The sequence below is a fragment of the Lygodium microphyllum genome, chromosome 6 (assembly GCF_053477565.2).
Source record: "Lygodium microphyllum isolate KBCC chromosome 6, Lygodium_microphyllum_v1.1.10, whole genome shotgun sequence".
In the NCBI taxonomy this organism is placed as follows: Eukaryota; Viridiplantae; Streptophyta; class Polypodiopsida; order Schizaeales; family Lygodiaceae; genus Lygodium; species Lygodium microphyllum.
Genome location: NC_141140.1, coordinates 160,066,707 through 160,086,378, shown reverse-complemented (window position 1 = coordinate 160,086,378; position 19,672 = coordinate 160,066,707). Strand labels below are relative to the sequence as shown.

Genomic DNA, 19,672 nt, shown 5'->3' with positions numbered 1-19,672 from the left:
AGGTTCTCAAGGCAAAAGACTAGACATAGACAATAAAGGAAAGCAACCAAGCTTGGGATTCAAACTACCAGACAGCATGTTTTTCACATTTATTTCTATATAAAAACAAGGTTACAAAGCTACCTATTGAATCAGCAGGCAAAAACTTGGCACAGCTTCAGTTCAACCCTAACCAAGCAGCTTGACTCACCCACAAACAACTTATCAACCTTCTTCAGCTGATTTGTAAATATCACCCAGCAAAATTCAGCTCCTGATGTGTATGCAATTACACACAAGACATACACCAAACTAGACTACCATATGCAATTTTCTTGCTGCGTAATCTATACTAGTGACTGTGTTTCTATCACCTCACATGTAGAATGCAGTGTCAGGAACAGTCGATCTAAGAACATCAGTTGGAACAAACAGAACATCATACAACTCAAACAGAGGCTGTGCCAAAACACTAGCTCAATGCCTACAGATCAAAATTTAAAATTAAAAATGGGAGCACCATGCTGATTTGACTGCAAATGTGATCTTCTCTCAAAGGAACATCCAGATGCTACAAGTTAGCCACTACTGTTGTTCTCCAATTGTAAAATTGAAGTGCACTTACAGCAGTAAAATGTCAAAACTGAAGCTGTGTCAAAATACAAGCTTAAAGCATGTAGTGCAAGGTAAAATAGATAAATTTGGGAAACCTTGCCAATTCGCCTGTCAAAGTGATCAAGATCTCCTCTTTTTTTTTTGTTTTTTAAATGGAAGCGGAGAATAGGCCACAGCCTGATATTTGCTTGCAGTGCCAATAAACATACCAGCAAACAGCTAGAGTTGTTCTCAGAAGGTAAAACTCGTAATAAGCTCAGACTACAGATGAAAATGCCTCAGACAACAAGATTATCGTACCTGTGTTGATGAGCACATCAAGCCTGAAGCATCTGCACCAACAACAGCCAAGTCACAAATAGAACAAATACTCCCCGTGACACTTTGCAAAAACCGCGCAGTGCAATATGGACAGCTCACATCCTTAGTGCCACGATAGATTGGGGTGAATGTAGCACCACACACTACAAATGGATTACGTGGATCATAGTTTAGCTGTACCTCATCCTGAGGATTTTTCTCACAAGCAGCTAGCACCTGCCGTGCCTTTGCAGCTACCTGTTGAGGAGGATTCAACTCAAGAAGCCGCCGACAAAATGTACTGGCTGTATTGAAATTCTTTCCTTTATAGCAAAGTGCCATAGCTGACTGCAAACTGAGCTTTACATGTACATTCTGAAGATTGCAATGAGTAAAGTAAGCAGCAAGCTCCTGCTGGCGAATTGCATCAGTCTTAGCCTCCTTTCTCTTTAACTCAATCCTTAGGGCAAGAACATATTCCTTCACAATGCCCAGCAGCTCTTTAACCTCATCAACTTCCTTCCTGTTGTCTACTACCAGAAGAGGAATTGTATGAAGAATACTGAGAAAGAGCTTTAATGCCTCTGTGAATTTACCCTCTGTTGTTAGTTTGTAGGCTGACTTCAGCTTATCTTCCAAACTGGAAAGCTTGTATAGTAAAGCTGGAGGGTTCTGAGAGTTCGATCCTGCTGACTCTGACCAGCTTTTTTCCAAGGCCAAGGGAACCACAGGGATAGAAGTGAAAGCAGGCAAGAATGTATGGCTGGCCATGTGGAGATCCTGAAAGAGGGATTTTAGAGGTGAAAAGTTTTGAATACCTAATTGCCTGTTTAACAGGCGCATGGCAGTGTCAAATGCTCCTGCCGCAGCATGCTCTCCAGCTAAAGATGACTTCTGTGTCCATATGTGACTTACAGGCAAACCAGGTGGGGGAGCAATAAAGAACTGAGATTGAGAAACAGTAGCTGTAGTGCCTACAGCCCCAGTATCAGCAGGAAGCTCTAGATCCTCCATTTCCCATCCCCCCTCTTCTTCATTCTCTTCTTCAACTTCATCCCCTTCAAGCACCACAACATCACTATTCTGACTTTCCACAACTTCAGGAATTTCCACTTCCTCACCCCAGGCATGTGCATCAATGTCTTCATCTTCTTGACCAACATTTCCTGTATCACCAAATGCACCCTCAAACATGCCTTTACTAACTAAGAGTAACGGCCAATTGCCATCATGAACAACAGGCACAGGTGGCTGCAGAAGTTCAGACTTCTCAGGAAGTGCCGGAACATTTTCACCAAGTTCTTCAGCTAGACGATCTGCTATGTCTGTGAGCCCATGGATCGCAGCTGTAGCATATGCAAGAGGAAGGTGACCTGACTCCTCCAAAATTTTCACACGCTCAAGAACATCACCCAGGTAAAGGCTGTTGTGATATTGGCCCATCACATCATTTCTCATCTCAGCAATCTTTAACATTTTTTTCAGTTTCTCGAGGTTCCCAGTGATAAGGTACAGAAACGAAAGCCTTTCAAAATTCTTGGTTTTCTGATAGCTGTACTCAACAATTTCGTGATTTCCTTGTCTTAAAGCTTCTACACCAAGTCTGTACCAATGATCCTTCTCATCAATTTCTTTAGCAGAAGCAAGAGCAATTGCAATATTTCCAGATTCAATTGCAAGATTGAACCGAGTACTTTCATCCTTCACAAAATGCAAAGCTATGTCTGGAAAACCTTTTTGCTGAAGATAAGCAATTATAGCCTGCCCACAAAGCTGAGAACTCTTGATCATTTTCAGAACTTCATCAAACTTTTTCTTTATCACAGCAAGCTTGAAGATGTACTCTGTTGAGTCTATCTGTAAGGTGCGAACTTTTCCATCACGGTCCAGACAATATAGAGTACTTCCTGTTGCTTTTATAAGGTATACAGGCACATCTAAAGTCCTTATGATGCCAGAGTCTCCATTTGGAAGGCAATATTTGATGTGATTTAAAGTCGTATAGACAAAAACACCTGCATTAGTCTCATCCCAGGCTCCGCTCTTCACTCGAATTGTTTCGTGTAAGGTGCACCTGTGTTCAAGTTTCTTTGTAGCAATTATAATTGCATGTTTACTGATCAAAGCCATATATTCCATGTCTGTGGACCAGACTACATATTTCACAAATGGAGCATTGATTTCACCTAAAACTGTTCTCTGCTGTACATCAAAAAGGACAATTCGATCTTCTGCACGGCACAACAAGTTACCTGTACCGGCATAGAAAAGGGCATCAGTGGAAGACAGAGGTAAGCTACACTTTTTGGTAACCTCATTCTTGAGATTTTTAAGGATAATTTGGTTTGTTCCCCTGTCAATGATAGCAAACCTATTACGAGCGATGAACACCGCAGAGCTCCCAATGCCTTTCTTTGGTTCTTGCGTTTCCCGGCCCGCACTATCCTTTGATATTATGTATAGTTCATAAGATCCACCATCCACATCTGAGCAGATCAAAACTGCATTTTCTGCAGGGTTGTAGCTCATAGATTTCGGTGCCTGGTTCATGCCTGTTGTTCCTGGCCTTCTGATAGAAAACAAAGAGTTTTCTCTTGCTGAGGCAAAGTCATAGCTCCGAAGATGTCGCTCTTTCACATAATAAAGAGTCCCTCCATACAAAGTATACGCTGGCCTCTCTCTCTCCAGCTTGAACACAATCATTCCACTATCATGTCCAGCAGCCAGAAGATTCATCTCGGGATGAATGGCAAGTATCCAAAAACGATCATGCTCTCTGCGAAAAGTTTGTACACCAGTTCTTTTTGACATATCCCATACACGGATACTCTTATCTTCAGAATTGGAGACAATTATGTCTTGCCGAGCATGGAACATGACACAAGAAACATTGTTGACGTGTCCACGCAAGGTGTCAACTTCCCAAGCTTTAGTATCTGCCAATGAAAATGTGAGAACAGAATACCAAAAAGTTGAAGATTTTAAGTGAGAATCACAAAACCCAATCAGTTCAGAGCAGAAACGAACACCAAATCCCACATTCACTCCTACATAATCTTAATTTCCCAACTGATGGTCATGATACAGTTTCATAAAGCATTGAATTTCGCATATGAAGACATCGGAAAGCAATCAGAAAGACAAACTTGCATGATTATCTTGCAGTCAGCTATCTAGTTTAATATTTGGAACATTACAAAATTGCTTAAATGGGTAAAGCTTTCACAACAGTCACTGAAAATAATACATTTCAATGTTCTCTACATTCTGCAAAGCAATCAGAAAGACAAACTTGCATTATGCAATAGAAACCTTGCAATCAGCTATATAGTTCAATATTCAGAGCATCACACAATTGCTTATATGGGTAAAGCATCCAGACCAACGCTGACTAAGCTCCCTCTCTCTATCCCCCAACCAGTATCCCCTTCACCAAGTATTAGTCAGGATGTATAGGCAGATGGAGCTCAGCTATATAGTGCAATATTCAGAACATCACACAACTGCTTATATGGGCAAAGCATCCAGACCAATGCTTATTAAGCTCCCTCTCACTATCCCCCAACCAGTATCCCATTCACCAAGCATTAGTCAGGATGTATAGGTAGATGGAGCTCAGCTAGCCAATCACTAGAAGACCAGCACAGGAAAGGCTGCATCTACATTGCAACAAATTGTAGCAAAATCACTGCACCTCAGCTACACCACTAGACCAACATGCATATTAAACTACAGTAGCACAGTTGCAAGGCAAGTCATGACCTCACCATGCACCATGTATTGAAGCCTAAAACAAACAAAGTTATTAAACACATACATATGTGCTATACAATTCTCTAGGCAGCCATGTATTCTCCTTGCAATCAAGCCCTCCCATGTCCCTTCCATGCAGCCATGTATTTTTATTGCTTTGTTTTGGCATAATTGAGTTGTGCACATGTGAACTGCACGTTACTTTGGCCATTCACCACTAGATAGTGGCGGCAATGGGACATGATGCAATCTCTAGCTTTCTACTATATACAATGAATTATAAAAAATGATATTTTTAGTTATAAGTTGACTTGCAGAGTTATTATCATAGATCAAAGAACCTATGTCTTCATGCCAAACATGTATCTTGCTGCTCAAACATTCCACATTCTACCATTCATGCAAATTTGATGGATATAGGATGTTGAATCAACACTTCTGTTATTGTACTTGTTTCATTAAACACTTTTTTCATTCTAGCTATGTGCCTCTTGCCTTTAATTGCATTCATCATCAAAATGGCCAACCATTTAACAATATTGACAATACCTATTCTTTTTAAATACATTCTCCCACCCGAGTTTAAAAAATGACTAGGATTTTGATTTTTACATTTATTTTTATTGAATTTTTGGTTTTAATTTGTCTCTCCTTTTCTTACTGCCCCTACTGAGAAATGGTGGTGAGGGCCATAGAAACAAGGGACAGTGGTCCTGGGCTCTCGAGACACTAGAACAGTGTCGCAACACGACTATGTCTAGCTGAATGTATTTGTAGGTCAAGGGACATCTCAATCCACATGAGGCAATGGATAGGATGATCAAGAAGTTAAAGGTTCGGTACTTGATGAAGAGAAATATGAGGAGATACATGATCTATATATTGGAAGGTGGAATGCCTATAGTTCACTTTTGCATTCAGCTGCCTTTGTTGTGGACCTTGACTTTGAAGGCAAGGATCAACATAATGATGCTGAGGTGAATCTACATTGCTGCCTTATTCTAGAGTGCATGGTGCCCATGTGGATACCAGGCATAAGATCAAAGATCAGCTTGCTATGTACAGGAGAAGACGAGGCTCTTATGGTTGTGATGATGCTCAGTTGGACCGTTGCAAGATTGGAGCACCTTTCTGATGGAAGGACTTCGGATTAGATGGACCAAAGTTGCAAAAGTTGGCTATCCCCATCTTGAGTCGGGCAATGAGCTCCTCTTGCTTGAAGCAATTATAGAGCACCTATGATCATATTGCTTCAAAGAAAAGGAATTGTCTTGGAATGGAAAAGTCAAATGACTTGGTCTTTGCTAGTGCTAACTTGAGGATGCTTTGCAAAAGTGTTACATCACAAGCTGACCCATTTACCCCAAGAGGAGGAGCATGCCCATTTTATGGAGACTGTACTTGGTACCCGTGATAATTATGCTCGCACTTCGAGAGCTGCAAATGCTCATTTTGCTACTGATGATGATGATGCCCTCTAGATTTGGGCTTGATCCTTGCTAACGTTTCCTTCTGTACGTTGCTTTATGGCTGGTTACACAATCATTTGCCTATGTGATGTCATATGTCATGCTTTATTGCCAGCTGTTGCTTTTACTGTTTAGTCTTTTTTACATTTATCCTTTAAACTTTGTTTTTAGTTTGGGCCCTTGAGTTTTCATGTCACATGAATCATGTCAATGGGCAAATGCTCATTTGTAATACATCAGTCTTCAAAGTTTGTCCATATGAAAACTATATTTCTTAAGTTTAAAATGTGCTTTTTTATGTATTTTAGTATAGAAAAGTCAAATATGATTAGCTCAAAGCTATTTTATATATAAAAATGCATTATTTTAACGTGTCGTCCCCCCCCCCCCCCCCCCCCGATTCTAGTTCCCTTGTTTTGGCTATCCCCCATCCCATGTTTCCATAGTGAGGACCTCCATCCCATGTTTTGGCTGTCCCCCATCCCATGTTTCCATAGTGAGGACCTCCCAAAGATAAAGTACTATGAAACCAATTGAATAGCCATGCATAACACAGTAGCTGACACTCAAACTCATAGAAGGTGGACATGGTAGTTAGTGAGATCACATGCTGCACAAAATGAAAGTACTTCCTTAGCAACTTGTTTAGAAACAACGTGACTTAGTCATTAGAGGACTTAGGAGCCCTCGTGGTAGAGGACTTGGTGAGAAGTTGTTGATACTCAACCAACTTGGCCTTGAGGTCATTCTGATCAGTGCTTTTGAAGTTTTGGAGTTCATGGTCAAGTATGATACAATGGTGTCATTACACTATGCATCCACTTGTGAAAAGCCTTGGAGAAAGGCCATATGACAGTAGTTTAGTGGGAATAAAGTCAGTGTCACTTTTCACATAACTTGGTTTGTCTAGTGTAGTAGCTTGTATAGAATCTCAATGCTTGCATTAAGTTCCGTATGTTAGTTGGGGGATCTCTCAATGTTATAGTAACATTGTATAAAGGATATTGTATGAGTGAAGATGACATTAAGTGTTGCTTCATGTGCTATTAGAAAATGCTTTTTGAGGTGCTTTTGCTTTGATAAGAGCCAAAGAAACGATGAGATAGCATATGAGATGGCTACACATGCAGTAAAGTTAGTCAAGCAACATCTATTGGTCAAGATAGGGAAGAATGTATGAAGTAAGCTTGTCGAGATGAATCAATACCCGTGGTAGGTGCCGAAGTTACACACTAATGTTGTGAGTGTGGACCCAAGTTCTCATAATGAGGATAACAAAGAGCTTGTACATATGCTCAAATGAGGATAGCATTGTTTGCAAGCATGCCATTGGGCATTATGTTTTTGAGGATAAAGCACTACATCATGCTTTACAATCGTGGAGGGAGGGAAAAAAGAAAGGCTAAGTTTAGCCTTGGATGGCTAAAATGGAGTAAAAGCTTTTGGGTGGACCAGCTTTGATGCATGGAGGGAGGAAAGATTACGCCATTTGGTGCTTGACAAAAGAGAAGAAAAGCAAGGCCATGATAAACTTCACCAGCAATTGTTGTAGAAAAATCAAGGGCTTTGAAATCATGATCAACGAAGGGTTCCTGTGACAAGAACTCGTATTTGGATTTGAGAATAGGCTGATCTGCTTTAGGTTGCAGCACGAGTGCCTTCTTGATGTCACCAAGGTAGTGGGAAAGGCGGATGAGCTTGCCCAGGTTCATCCTAAACAATTGTGTCACTAGCATGAATTGCAAGGTGATGCTGACAAATCTGACATTGCAGGGTGATGCTGATTACCATGACACTACAAGGTGGCAAACTGCAACGTGTAGGTGCCAGGATCAAGTTTCCACTACAAGGCTGACCGTAAACTACTACGGTTGTCAACACCATACTCAAACGAGGCCTCTTCTTCTTGGTCACTCTCAATTCCAAAACGCACGGCAACATGTACTACACGCCAATGATAGGGTGCACCCTGTGATGGAAACCACTTCATCTCCTATATCTCATCCTCCTCCTCATAGTATCTTGCATAGCTAGCACCGCTAGATGATTATTCTAATCATGGCATTGCATTATTAAGGTTGGAAATACATTAGTAGAAAATAAATCTTATGAAAAAGCCCATGAGCATCTTCATACACTCATCCGAGAGAAAACAAGAGGTCTCCATCTATTGTGTTATAAAGGCTTCCATTCAAACCTCAACTGTCTATCATTGCCTAAACTTTATAAACCCTTAATGCTAAAGGATGGGCCAACTATCCAAAGAAAAGTCTTGCCTTAAAGTTGACTAGCTTGAGCATCTTTAATTCGATGGTGCTTTGTTCAAAGTAAGGACTCAATTACAGTGTTTAGAGCCTGAAGTAAATCACTGTAGTGACATTATTGAACTAATACCCAATTAGTGTTGTTTGTTCTTCAACTTCCTTCCTGCTTTCCTCTTATCCTCCCCATATTTATGGCTTGATGAGAAACTCCTTCAATATCTCTAGTGAACCCAATGTGAAATAGCCACATCAAGTAGGATGGGAGATTCGGTGGGATCTACAAATACGCCCGAGTCTACGGCTGATATGAGGCATCCTTTGCATACTCTAAACATGTATATGCAGCACCAGCAACAACAACATCAGCAGGAGTTGCAACAACAACATCAACACGAGTTGCAGCAGCAACAGCAGTTGCATCAACAACAAATCATGCAACACATGCAATTGCAAGCTAATGCACAATATGAGAATGCTATAATGAAAGCTATGGAAGCTGTGGTTCATGACAAAAACTTGTTTGATGGCAAAAATGTGTCAAGCTATCTGAAATTGTACAAGGCACAAATGGACTTCTTTGGAGTCCCTATGTGCTTGTTGAGTCAACTTTTTGTTCGTCTTGTGACCTCTTCATTGAAAATGCACATTAATGAGCTCTATAGGTAGGATGCTTCATGGGATGTATTCAAGAAAGCATTAAAGGAGAAGTACTTCTTAGAGGACTTAGGATTGGATACCCAAAGTTCATTTAAGAAGTGGGTGTATAAGCCTAATAAAGGGCTTGTTGCCTCAGACCTGTTGCAAACTTTTGAAGAGAAGTTCAATCATTTGGATGCTACAAAGCAGGAAACTTTGTAGTCAAAGAAAGTTGAATTATTCTTGCTGGCGGCTGATCCAACAAAGCAAAGAGAATTAGGGACACTACTGGAAGAGAGAATTAAGCCGATGGGGCTTAAGACGCATTGGAACGATGTGAAGGATGCAGTCTCTACGTTGATCAAAAGGCACATGTGGAAAGCCAAGTTGGAGACTAGTTCTTTTGCTTCTATGCCTTTTGTTGCTTCTACTTCTCTTACTCCTCTCTTACGGCCTAAGCCTCTGCCTAGGCCACAACCTTTGGCTTCTGCACTAGTTGCAGGAAAGGACCATGCTATGGAAAGATTGCTTAAGGGTTTTGAGGATTTGCATATTAAAATAACTCACTTGGTAGATTTTGGGTAAGTTGGCCCTTCTCAAGCTCCATCTAGGAAACCTTTTGTAAGGCGATGTATATGGTGTGATAGTCTTGAACACGAATGTAGAGACTGGGTCTTTGAAGGATGTTGAGCCGAAGAAGGTGGTTTTATGAAAGGTAAGAAGATATATGCATCCATGACAGGTGAACCTATTGCTCCTAACTTTGGAAAAGGTGGTATAAGAAAGATCTTTGAGGATATGTCTACTCGTATCTCTTATGTAGCCACAAGCAATGCTTCAACCTATGGTGTTCAAATTGAAAAGAAGCTAAAAAGCAAATCTGAGTTATGGTCTTTCACATTGTAGATTGCAAATAAGGGTAAAGTGCAGCAAGTTGATTTGTCTAATGCAAGGAAGTATATTAGATCAAAAATTGGATGGGATTCTCCGATTGATATGTACTCGGTCTATGCATATCTAGCAAAAACTCAAGGTGCAAAGGTGCTTGTTAAGGAGAAGAGAAAGAGAGATGATGGAGCTCCTAGTAGTTCCAAAAAGACTAGAGGGGGTGAACCTGCACCACCACCTTCTAGATCAGAGGCTTTTCGTAGTACAAAGGATGTATCAATGAAGGAGACTGTTAAGCCGAAGAAATAGCCAAGGTACAAACTTGCTTCAGATATTGAGTTAGCTATTGATCTTAACAAGATGCTAGAAAAAAGGAACTTAAACAACAAGGTTGAGTTCACTCTAGGCGAGGTTTTGGGCATTGCAAAAAGAGAGCTTCACAAGGAGATTATAGATATCATCAAGAGAAAGAAATAGGTGATTCAAACTTCAGAGGAACCAAACATGCAAGGCATTATGATTAAGGAGCTAGCTAAGGAGAGTGATGTTGATGTTCTTATTGAGGATGCTCCAAAATGCATGAAGATTGTGAAGGATGTACAGCTAGTACACTATGCAAAGGATGATGCACCTATGATGATTCCTCGCAATTATTTCTCTAGGAGTCATTGGGCACCGCAATCACAGAGACAGTGGTAAAGATTGGTGAGATGGAGAAGCCATGTTTTGTATTGCTTGGTCATGGATCAAAGATAAATATCATTGTACGTAGTCTGTATAAGAGTTGAAAACGGCTTGTTGATGTTGAGCATGGGTAGTGGATGAGAGCTACCAACAATATTGTAAGAGAGCTTTATGCTGCATGTCTGAGTATGAGGGTGACTATAGATGATGTGCACGATAATTACCCTTTTTTGTGTAGGATTCATGCTCTTATGATATTATTTTGGGACAATCTTTTAATATTGAGGCACGAACGAAGACGAAGTTCATTGATGATGGTTCTACTTACGCAAGTATTTGCCTAGGAAGGAGAATGGAGTAGCCAATGCATTGAGCTAGCAACCACATGCAGTGACTATGGTTACTCAATGGAGCTAGATTTCTTCACACCTATGAAGGAGCTCTATGAGGCTGGTCCAAAGATGCAGAAATGCAAGCAAAGGAAATGTATGGTGCACCTACTCCGGGGGATAGTGGTGAAGGTCCCACCCTTGAGAAATTTTTGCAACATTACTTTTGGCCATGGATGAAGCAAGACCTTCACTTGGTATGTGAAGGGATGCCAGGCATTGCCTGATCTCAAAACCAGACAAACTGTAAGGGGGTGGGGAAGCTACAGCCATTACCTATTCTAGATTTGCCTTGGATGGGGATTTCCATAGATTTTGTTATCAGCCTTCCAAAGAGCAATTGGTTCCAAAATGATGTCATCTTTAGTGGTGGACAGGTGGGTTTGAGTATGTGTCAGCCTGCATGGCTCTCCTATTTGTAACTTTATTAATTATTAATTTGCCTTGGTGACATACATCACAATAAAGAGAGATTCATGTCCTAATAGCAGCATGCAGGATGCATCAAGATAGGGTTGATTGGGTTATGTTGTAGTTTTCTTATGTACATGCATACCTCACTGCAGGGTCACCAATGGGAGTTTTGGGGGACTCAGACACTCCTTCAATAATATCTTCAATGCCATAGTGCATTATGAGCTTACATAAATGCTTTGTTTACATGTGCACAGCTCTCCTGTTTGTAACTTAATTTGCCTTGGTGACATTCATTACAGTGAAGAGAGATTCATAGCCTAGTGGGATGTGGGATGCATCGAGAGAGGGTTCACTGGATTACATTGTAGTTTTCTTATGTATGTACGTGCCTCACTGCAGGATCACCCATGGGAGTTTCAGGGGGTTGAGACACTCTTTTCCCAACATTTTCAATGCTGTGGTGCATTACCTGCTTTCAAAAAACTCTGTTCACATGAGAAAAGATGGACACGGCTTGATGTGACATACAATGTTTCATATAAAAACAGATTGAGAATTTGAGCCAGAAAGCATCTTAACAGCAGCAATTTGGATTATCAAACCACACAGCCTGAATCAATGGAAGCATGCATGTATGAGAAGTTGCATTGAAATCCAATTGCACATAATGCAGATAGAGAAACTAACCATTCATCCTCCACAGCTTCACTTGCCGGTCATCTGCACCTGAAACTATCAAAGGAAGCGTAGGATGAAAGGATGCCCAGTTCACACCACGATCATGGCCTTCAAGCACATACTTGACCACGGCATCACCTCCCCCAAACAGGTCAGTGTTCATCTGCGTCAATCTGAGAATGTCTTCTGCAGGTGCTACAGTTTTCTTTCTTAGAGCACCAATGTCCCAAACTCGAACAGTCTGATCTAATGAAGCAGAGACCACCAGATCTTCTTTCACATGAAAGGAAGCACACATGACATAGTGATTGTGACCTGTAAGGACAGCTATGCAAGTGCGGGACTGCCAATTCCATATTCTGATAGTTTGATCATCACTGGCACTAACAATCCATGGGTATTCTTGATGGAACTGAACTGTGCGAATGTAGTCCAGATGGCCAAGTAGAGTGAAAAGGCATCTACGCAGCTTGTAGTTCCACACTTTGATTTTATAGTCATCACCTGCAGAAATTTGGAAAATAGATCTGAGCGAGTGAAAAAGCAAAAGGAAGGGATTTGCATTGATAGCACAGACATTAGGATACTCTATTCTGCAATGAATACTGCATGCGTAAGCTATTTGGCCGTTCCATTGAGAGATCCAATATGCATGACAATCCTAAAGGCTATGTGCCTATAACAGTTATGATCCCATCAATGTGCTGCATTTTGCGACTCTTCACGACACGCATGAAAAGTGTGTGTGTATATCAGCTATGATCCCATCAGTCTGCAGCATTCCGCAACTCTTCGCAGGCTAGCACAACTGCACATGTGCTTGAATCATACGGATTTGGCGGTACTGCTAGCTAGTGAGCTACAACACCCATCAATACTAGAGATTTGAGACGGCCATATTTACTTACCTCCAGATACAAAGAGAGGCTGAGATTTGTGAAAATGCACTCCTCGAACAGGACCTTCGTGCTCATCGAACCTGTCGATAAGCGTGCCCATGCGGTAATCCCATAGCTGGATAACGCCGCTGTGCAAACTAGCCAAGATCCAGGGCCTGCGGGAATGGAAGCTGAGACCCTTCACCCGGTTGCTCTTCGTCTCGAATTTCGTCAACATAGCGATCGTCGCTCTGTGCTAGTAGGGAGGAGGAGGACACAGAGAGACAGATATCCGAGGTGCCCCCTCTGAGAGAGAGAGAGAGAGAGAGAGAGAGAGAGACACGATGACAAAGTGATGTAATCACGAAGGGCCACAGACACACGGGAGAGAGAGAGAGAGAGAGAGAGAGAGAGAGAGAGCGACAGAATTATTACATCAATGACGATCACGATGTATTACGCAGGGGAGAGAGAGAGAGAGAGAGAGAGTTGAATTACATCAATGACGATGGCATGAATCCCACAAGGACCTTTTAGTGTAGATAGAGAGAGAGAGAGTGAGTGAGTGTGTGTTATTATCAGTGGCAATATGTAACCAATCCTCAAGGACCTTTTGAGACAAAGAAGAGAATTGTAGGCAAGGAGATTGTGTACATATGTGTGTGCCTATTTGTTACATGAATGGCAATGTTTGTGTGTCAAGTTTGACTTGAATATCCATACAATCACTAGAAAATGAGATTGGAGGGTGAGATTAGATATGTTGATTGATAGCTAAGATAATAAACATATTACATGAAAAATAAAAAAAATAGAATGATATATTCATGACAATATCGTGTGACGTGAAGGGAAGCGCGCACACACACACAGAGTAACAATCATATCGATGACAATCTGATACAATCCTAAGGGAAAGATAGAGAGGGAGAGGAGAGATACATATTATATCAATGATGATGTTATGAATCACAAAGCCCAAGAGAGGGGTGTGTGTGTGTGTGTCATGATTGAATTAGTAAAATCGATCATAAGTACCTTCTAATGTAGAGAGAGAGCATGTGTGAGTAAATGAGTGTGTGTGTGTGTGTGTGTGTGTGTGTGTGTGTGTGTGTGTGTGTGTGTGTGTTGTTAGATATGCTCAATATCTCATCCTCATAAAATACCACCAATGATCCATGGTGCTCAAAGTTGTAAGGTCTCCATTATGAGGAGAAGCCATATGTGAGCTTGGCAGGTCCCAACTTATATATCAAATGAGATCTATGTGATCGGATGGCAAAAAGATCCTCTTTGTGAATCTAATTATACAAGGAATATTCCTTATTCAACTAGGGAAGGTTCGTAATATGGTCGGACATGTTAACTAAACTACCTTCCTAAGTTATAAAAGGAAAACCCCTCCAAAGCCGTCATCAATCTATCTTTTACCCAGTTATAGTTCTTTCAACTAGTCTTTAAGCTATTGTCTGAATCACCATCTAAGCTTTATAATGGAAGTACAGAGGTGGACAAAGCCATCTTTGTATTATCTTGTTTGAAATTAAAGTAGTTTCTAGTCTTTTCATATTTGATGTGTATTCTTTACTTTTGACTCAGATTCGGTCCATTGTACCGTGTAATTTCTACACGTGTGTGTGTCTATGTATGTTACATGAATGACAATGTTTGTGTGTTGAGTTGACTTAATATCCATACAATCACTAGAAAATGAGATTAGATACGTTAATTGGTCGCCAATAGCTTAGCCACTAATATAACAAACTTATTACATAGAAAAAAGAAAAAAGTGATATATTCATAGCAATGTCATGAAATATTAAGGGAAGTACATAATGACAGGAGGTATGTTTAACGGGTGGATTCCGTGAGGTTTTTATTCCATAGTGGATTCCGTAAAACTATATTTATTTGACGGGGCTCGTACACAAGGTGGATTCCTTGTGCAAGAAGTTGATGAGGACGCCTATTCTTTTCAAGCGTCAAATTAATTTAATGTGCATGTGGGTGATTCCACAAAATACATATTTAAATTAATGGATATTTATGAGTTTAAAGTGCACTCGTATTAAATTAAGGTTAGGACAAAGCTCCAACTTATTTATTTATTTTGTAGCTGAAGATTGCTAGATATTCACTTTTTTCGATTTAATTTTATTATTTTCTATTGTGAATGCTTCAATTGATGTGTAGAGCAGGCAGTAATGGCATTGGGAAGCATTGGGCGATAGCATGTATTCAGATTACTTAGAAGAAATTATCATTTTTTATGTACGCGTTCCTTATCATTAAAGGCATGGCTCTAATATTTATTTAGGCACACTTGTTTATTGAAGTGTTTGACATATATTTATTATTTTATATGCGCATAGGGACTCGGTTTAAATATTTTATTATTGGACATTGTATTTGGGCACAGCTCAACTTTTGGGGTGCCCAACCACTTTATTCTTTGCTTGGACAAAAGCAAACACAAAAGCCAAAGCATGTTAATTGTAAAATTGGACTATTTTTTAGCTTGGAGATTAATAAAATTATAAATACATGCCTTGTGAAGTGCTCACACAAGGCATGGAAGAATATTGTACCCAAATTGTCTTTTTGCTTCATGTCATGCAAACTTTCTTATTGCTTTTATGAAGTTTATGTAGAGTTCTTTATTCTTGGGGACCTTCCGGCACTCACTACGCGCACATCCAGCATCCGATTTGTGCATGGTATCAGAGTGAAGCTGAGACCAAGGGCTTTCAATCACTTACCATCTCGCGCAAAGGCGAAGCTCCTGGAACGAATGGGCTCTACAGGCATTCTCGTGATGAACCGTCAATACCAGCGTATTCCTGGCGATAAAGAACCCCATGTTGTGCTCTTGAATCGTGAAGGACTACTCTCTTGCGATGGAGGACCACTTTCCAAGCTCTTTTCTCAAGACTACTTTTTTTTAGAACACAAAGAAGAAAACTTCATTAAGATTAGCTTTTAAGCTTTACAAAGCTTAAGTAAAGCTTAGCTCTTCATGATTTCAGCGATTGTGGCGGCAGCATATTCTAAACTGCGTCGACGTCAGCCAATACATGCCGTCATCCTGCGCGCTACCAAGAGATTAATTGAAGCTTTTTCTTTAAAAAGCTTAAAGCTAAGCTTTACTGAAGTCACAATTCAATCTTTAAATTCCCTTCTTAGTGGGTGTTCACATTGAGCTTATCTCGAACCTGCTTTGCAACTTCAACAAGCCTTTGTTTACACCTGCGCTATGACAGAGTTGATTTCCAGCAAGTAGGCTGTCACATGTAGTCTATTTCTCGCTTAGAAGAAGACCGACATCAATTACCATTCTCGCAAAAGAAGCAAGATCGCCAAAAAGTCATATTTTTTTGTAAAAAAAAGCAAACCTTGTAAACCCAAACTTGAGCTATGCTCATCCCTCTAACAAGATTTCAAGTGTGTGAGGTTGTCTGAGATTTTGTAGGATGTCTGATCAAACTATGGAAGATTTGGCCGAAATGTGATTTGCCGAAACCAACGATTGAGCAAAAATTGGACCTAATTATGATGTAACTTCAAGAGGAGCGAAGAGCATACCAAAGTTTACAAGCACAACTGGCTACTTTTCAATGATCCACTATCGATCAAGACGGAGCGCAACCTGAAGATGTTATACGACGTATGATCGATACGATACTCGAAGCACAATCTCTCAGGAAAGAAGCCAAGATAAGTAAAAGAAATTTCAAATTTTGTATTTTTAACGGGCTATGTAATGGAAAAACTGTTCTCACTTTTATCAGTCAGTTTGATGATTATTTTCATGAAGAGCAATATGCTAAAAAAGATAAACTCAAATGTGTCACTAACCATCTAGTGAACAGAGCATCATTATGGTGGACTGTTGTCCGCAAGGGTATTGATTGTCCTACTACTTGGGAAGCCTTTCAAAAGAATTTTTTGCAGAATTTTCTTCCACATCAATTCCATGAAAAAGCAATCAAACAGTGGGATCTTCTATAACAAAGAGATCGTGAACCTATTCCGCAATACACTTAGCGTTTCTAGAATGCATTACTACAACTTCGAATGCTTAAAGATGTTCCTGAGGCGATCCACAAGCGCAAGTATATGTCTGGTTTGCTTAGTCACTTCTATATGGAAATGAACATGTTCAAGCCAAAGACTTTGGAAGGTGCGATTTCTTTTGCCCATGATGCTGAAGACAAAATTTGTGGACGAGTAAAGTGACCATAAAAATTTCAAACTAACGGTAACTTTGGTACAAAGCAATTCAATTCCAACTTTCGAAGATTCAATCAGAACTGTTTTGTTCCTTCTCATTTCCGTAAATCCTGGACACGACCCCCTGCTTTACCATCAAACACAAATTCAAATCCTAAGCCATCTTTCCAACCAAATCCCAACATACCTAAACTCCCAGCCATTACCAATAATGTTTCCAAAGCCAAGCCTATAGTTTGCTACAAGTGCCACCAACCTGGACACCTAGCAGTGAACTATTAATCCAAAAGGCCAATTGTTCATATCAATTACTTGGGAGTGACTGAAGACAAAGACCATGAAGAAATGTCAGATTTCACGGAAAATGATGATGATATCAGTACTACTTTAGACACTTTACCAAATATGCCAAATCCTCATTCATTATTAACAATGAAATATCTTGTGCATGGTCACAAAAAGATTGTTTTGCATGATGATGGGAGTACACATGATTTTATTTTTGCAAAATTGGTCAAAGAATTTAATTTATATACTATTCCAACTCATTATCGCATAAAGCTACATTCTTAGGCACTAGATACAATGGCACACAAGAAGTTCATGATTTAAAAATTAAAGTTGGCGATTATATTGAGTGTAAAAATTTATTGGTTGTGCCTTTGCAAGCTAGTGACATTATTTTAGGAATGCCTTGGCGTCACAAATATAATCCCAATTAGATTATTCCACACATTCAATGAAAATTCATTCTAATAGAAAACAAACTACATTACATGATACGCACATCTTTGATAATTTTTCATTGCTTAGTCACACACATGCTAAACGTGCATTGAGAAAATGTAGCAAATCATACTTAGTATGGGTGAATGAAATTGAAGCTAAGAAAAATCAAATGCATCCTAGGCACGCACAATTTCTTTCACAATTTAAAGATTGTTTTGCTACCTACACGTTCTGAAGATCATAAAATAGACTTAATTCATGATTCTCAATCGGTTCTCAATCACCATGTAAAGCACCTTATAAACACAATCAAATTGAACAGAAAGAAATCCAAGCCCAAGTTGAAGACTTGTTAACCCAAGGACTTAATAGGCCCAGTAGTTTTCCTTTTGGTGCACATGTCCTATTAGTTAAGAAGAAAAATAATACCTATAGGATGTTAATTGACTATCGTGCCCTAAACAAGATCGCTGTCAAGAATAGATATCCGATCCCTAGGGTAGACGACCTCATGGATAAACTACAAGGGGCCATAATATTTAGCAAAATAGATCTCAAATCTGGATATCATCAAGTACGATTGGATACACCTGATATTTTCAAAACTGCATTTAGAACTCAATTTGATCAATATGAATTCCTTGTTATGCCTTTTGGCTTGACTAATGCACCAGCCACATTTAATCGTATAATGAATCGTATATTTTTGAAGCATCGGTAATGTGTAATTATTTTATTTGATAACATATTGGTTTTTACTAAAAATGAGAATGAGCATTATGAACATTTATCTTTGGTTTTTAAATTATTGAAAGAGAATCGATTATATGCTAACCTTGAAAAGAGTGAAATTTTCCAAACCCAAATTGAATACTTAGGTCATATTGTTTCTTCTGATGGTATCCAAGTTGATCCTAAAAAGATAGAAGCAATTTTAAATTGGCCAATCCCTAAAAATGTGCATTACTTATATTCTTTCATAGATCTTGCCAGCTTTATACAAAATTTGTGAGATTTTTTTCATTGCTTGCATTGCCTTTGATAAAATTATTAAAGAAAGGTGTTCTATATCATTGGTCTGATATCCAACAAAAGTCTTTTGATTTATTAAAACATGCTTTAACACATGCACATGTTTTGCAATTACCTGACTTTAATTTACCATTCTTTCTAGTAGTCACTAATGCTAGCGGATCAGGAATAGGAGCTGCCATTATGCAAGATTCACATCCTATAGCCTATTCTAATTGCAAACTTAAACCTTCTGAGCTGAAGTATTCTACCTATGATAAGGAATTGTTAGCTGTAGTACAAGCCTTACATCAATGGAAACACTATCTAATGGGATCTGAATTCATGATCAAAACTGACCAACAAAGTATCAAACATCTCCTTACTCAGCCACCACAAATCTCTGACCGTCATATTAAATGGGTTGCTTTTATTCAAAGTTTTCACCCACTTATCTAATATCAACCCGAAAAAGTTAATATTGTTGTCGATGCATTAAGTAGAAGACTAAGTATCCATAATATTTATGTTCTATCTTTTGATTCCCTTATCCCTATGAAAGATACCTATGACCAAGACCCTAGTTTTCAAGGTGATTGGAATAAATTAATTGCTAATAACTGGATTCCAATTGATTCTTTGTCTTATTCTGATGGATTTATGTTTTATGAGAAAAGATTGTGTGTCAATGTTCCATTTAGATCATTTGTGTTGCAGGAAATTCATTGTTCCCCATATCAAGGCCATAGAGG

General features: G+C 39.5%; 1 protein-coding gene across 2 annotated transcripts; it reads right to left on the bottom strand.

Annotated features, from left to right (window-relative positions):
* Window positions 1–507: 507 nt before the first annotated feature.
* LOC148035340 (coatomer subunit alpha-1-like) lies at window positions 508–13,470 on the bottom strand. 2 transcript variants are annotated; one of them, XM_087680346.1, is made up of 4 exons: window positions 12,981–13,470; window positions 12,082–12,576; window positions 1,096–3,830; window positions 508–926 (listed from the first exon to the last, which is right to left on the bottom strand). In XM_087680346.1, the coding sequence occupies exons 1-4, from the start codon at window positions 13,186–13,188 to the stop codon at window positions 912–914; spliced, it is 3,453 nt and encodes a 1,150-aa protein (XP_087536472.1). In that variant the 5' UTR covers window positions 13,189–13,470; the 3' UTR covers window positions 508–911. The 2 variants fall into 2 exon arrangements, with proteins under 2 accessions (XP_087536472.1, XP_087536471.1); XM_087680345.1 differs by having other exon boundaries at window positions 508–3,830; window positions 12,981–13,468.
* Between the last annotated feature and the right edge of the window lie 6,202 nt (window positions 13,471–19,672).

Coding starts and splice junctions, on each gene's coding strand:
- LOC148035340 (XM_087680345.1), bottom strand. CDS start 13,188: ATGTTGACGAAATTCGAGACGAAGAGCAACCGGGTGAAGGGTCTCAGC. Junction 12,577..12,980: donor GCCTCTCTTTGTATCTGGAG/GTAAGTAAATAT, acceptor AAATTTCTGCAG/GTGATGACTATAAAATCAAA. Junction 3,831..12,081: donor GAAGCTGTGGAGGATGAATG/GTTAGTTTCTCT, acceptor TTTCATTGGCAG/ATACTAAAGCTTGGGAAGTT.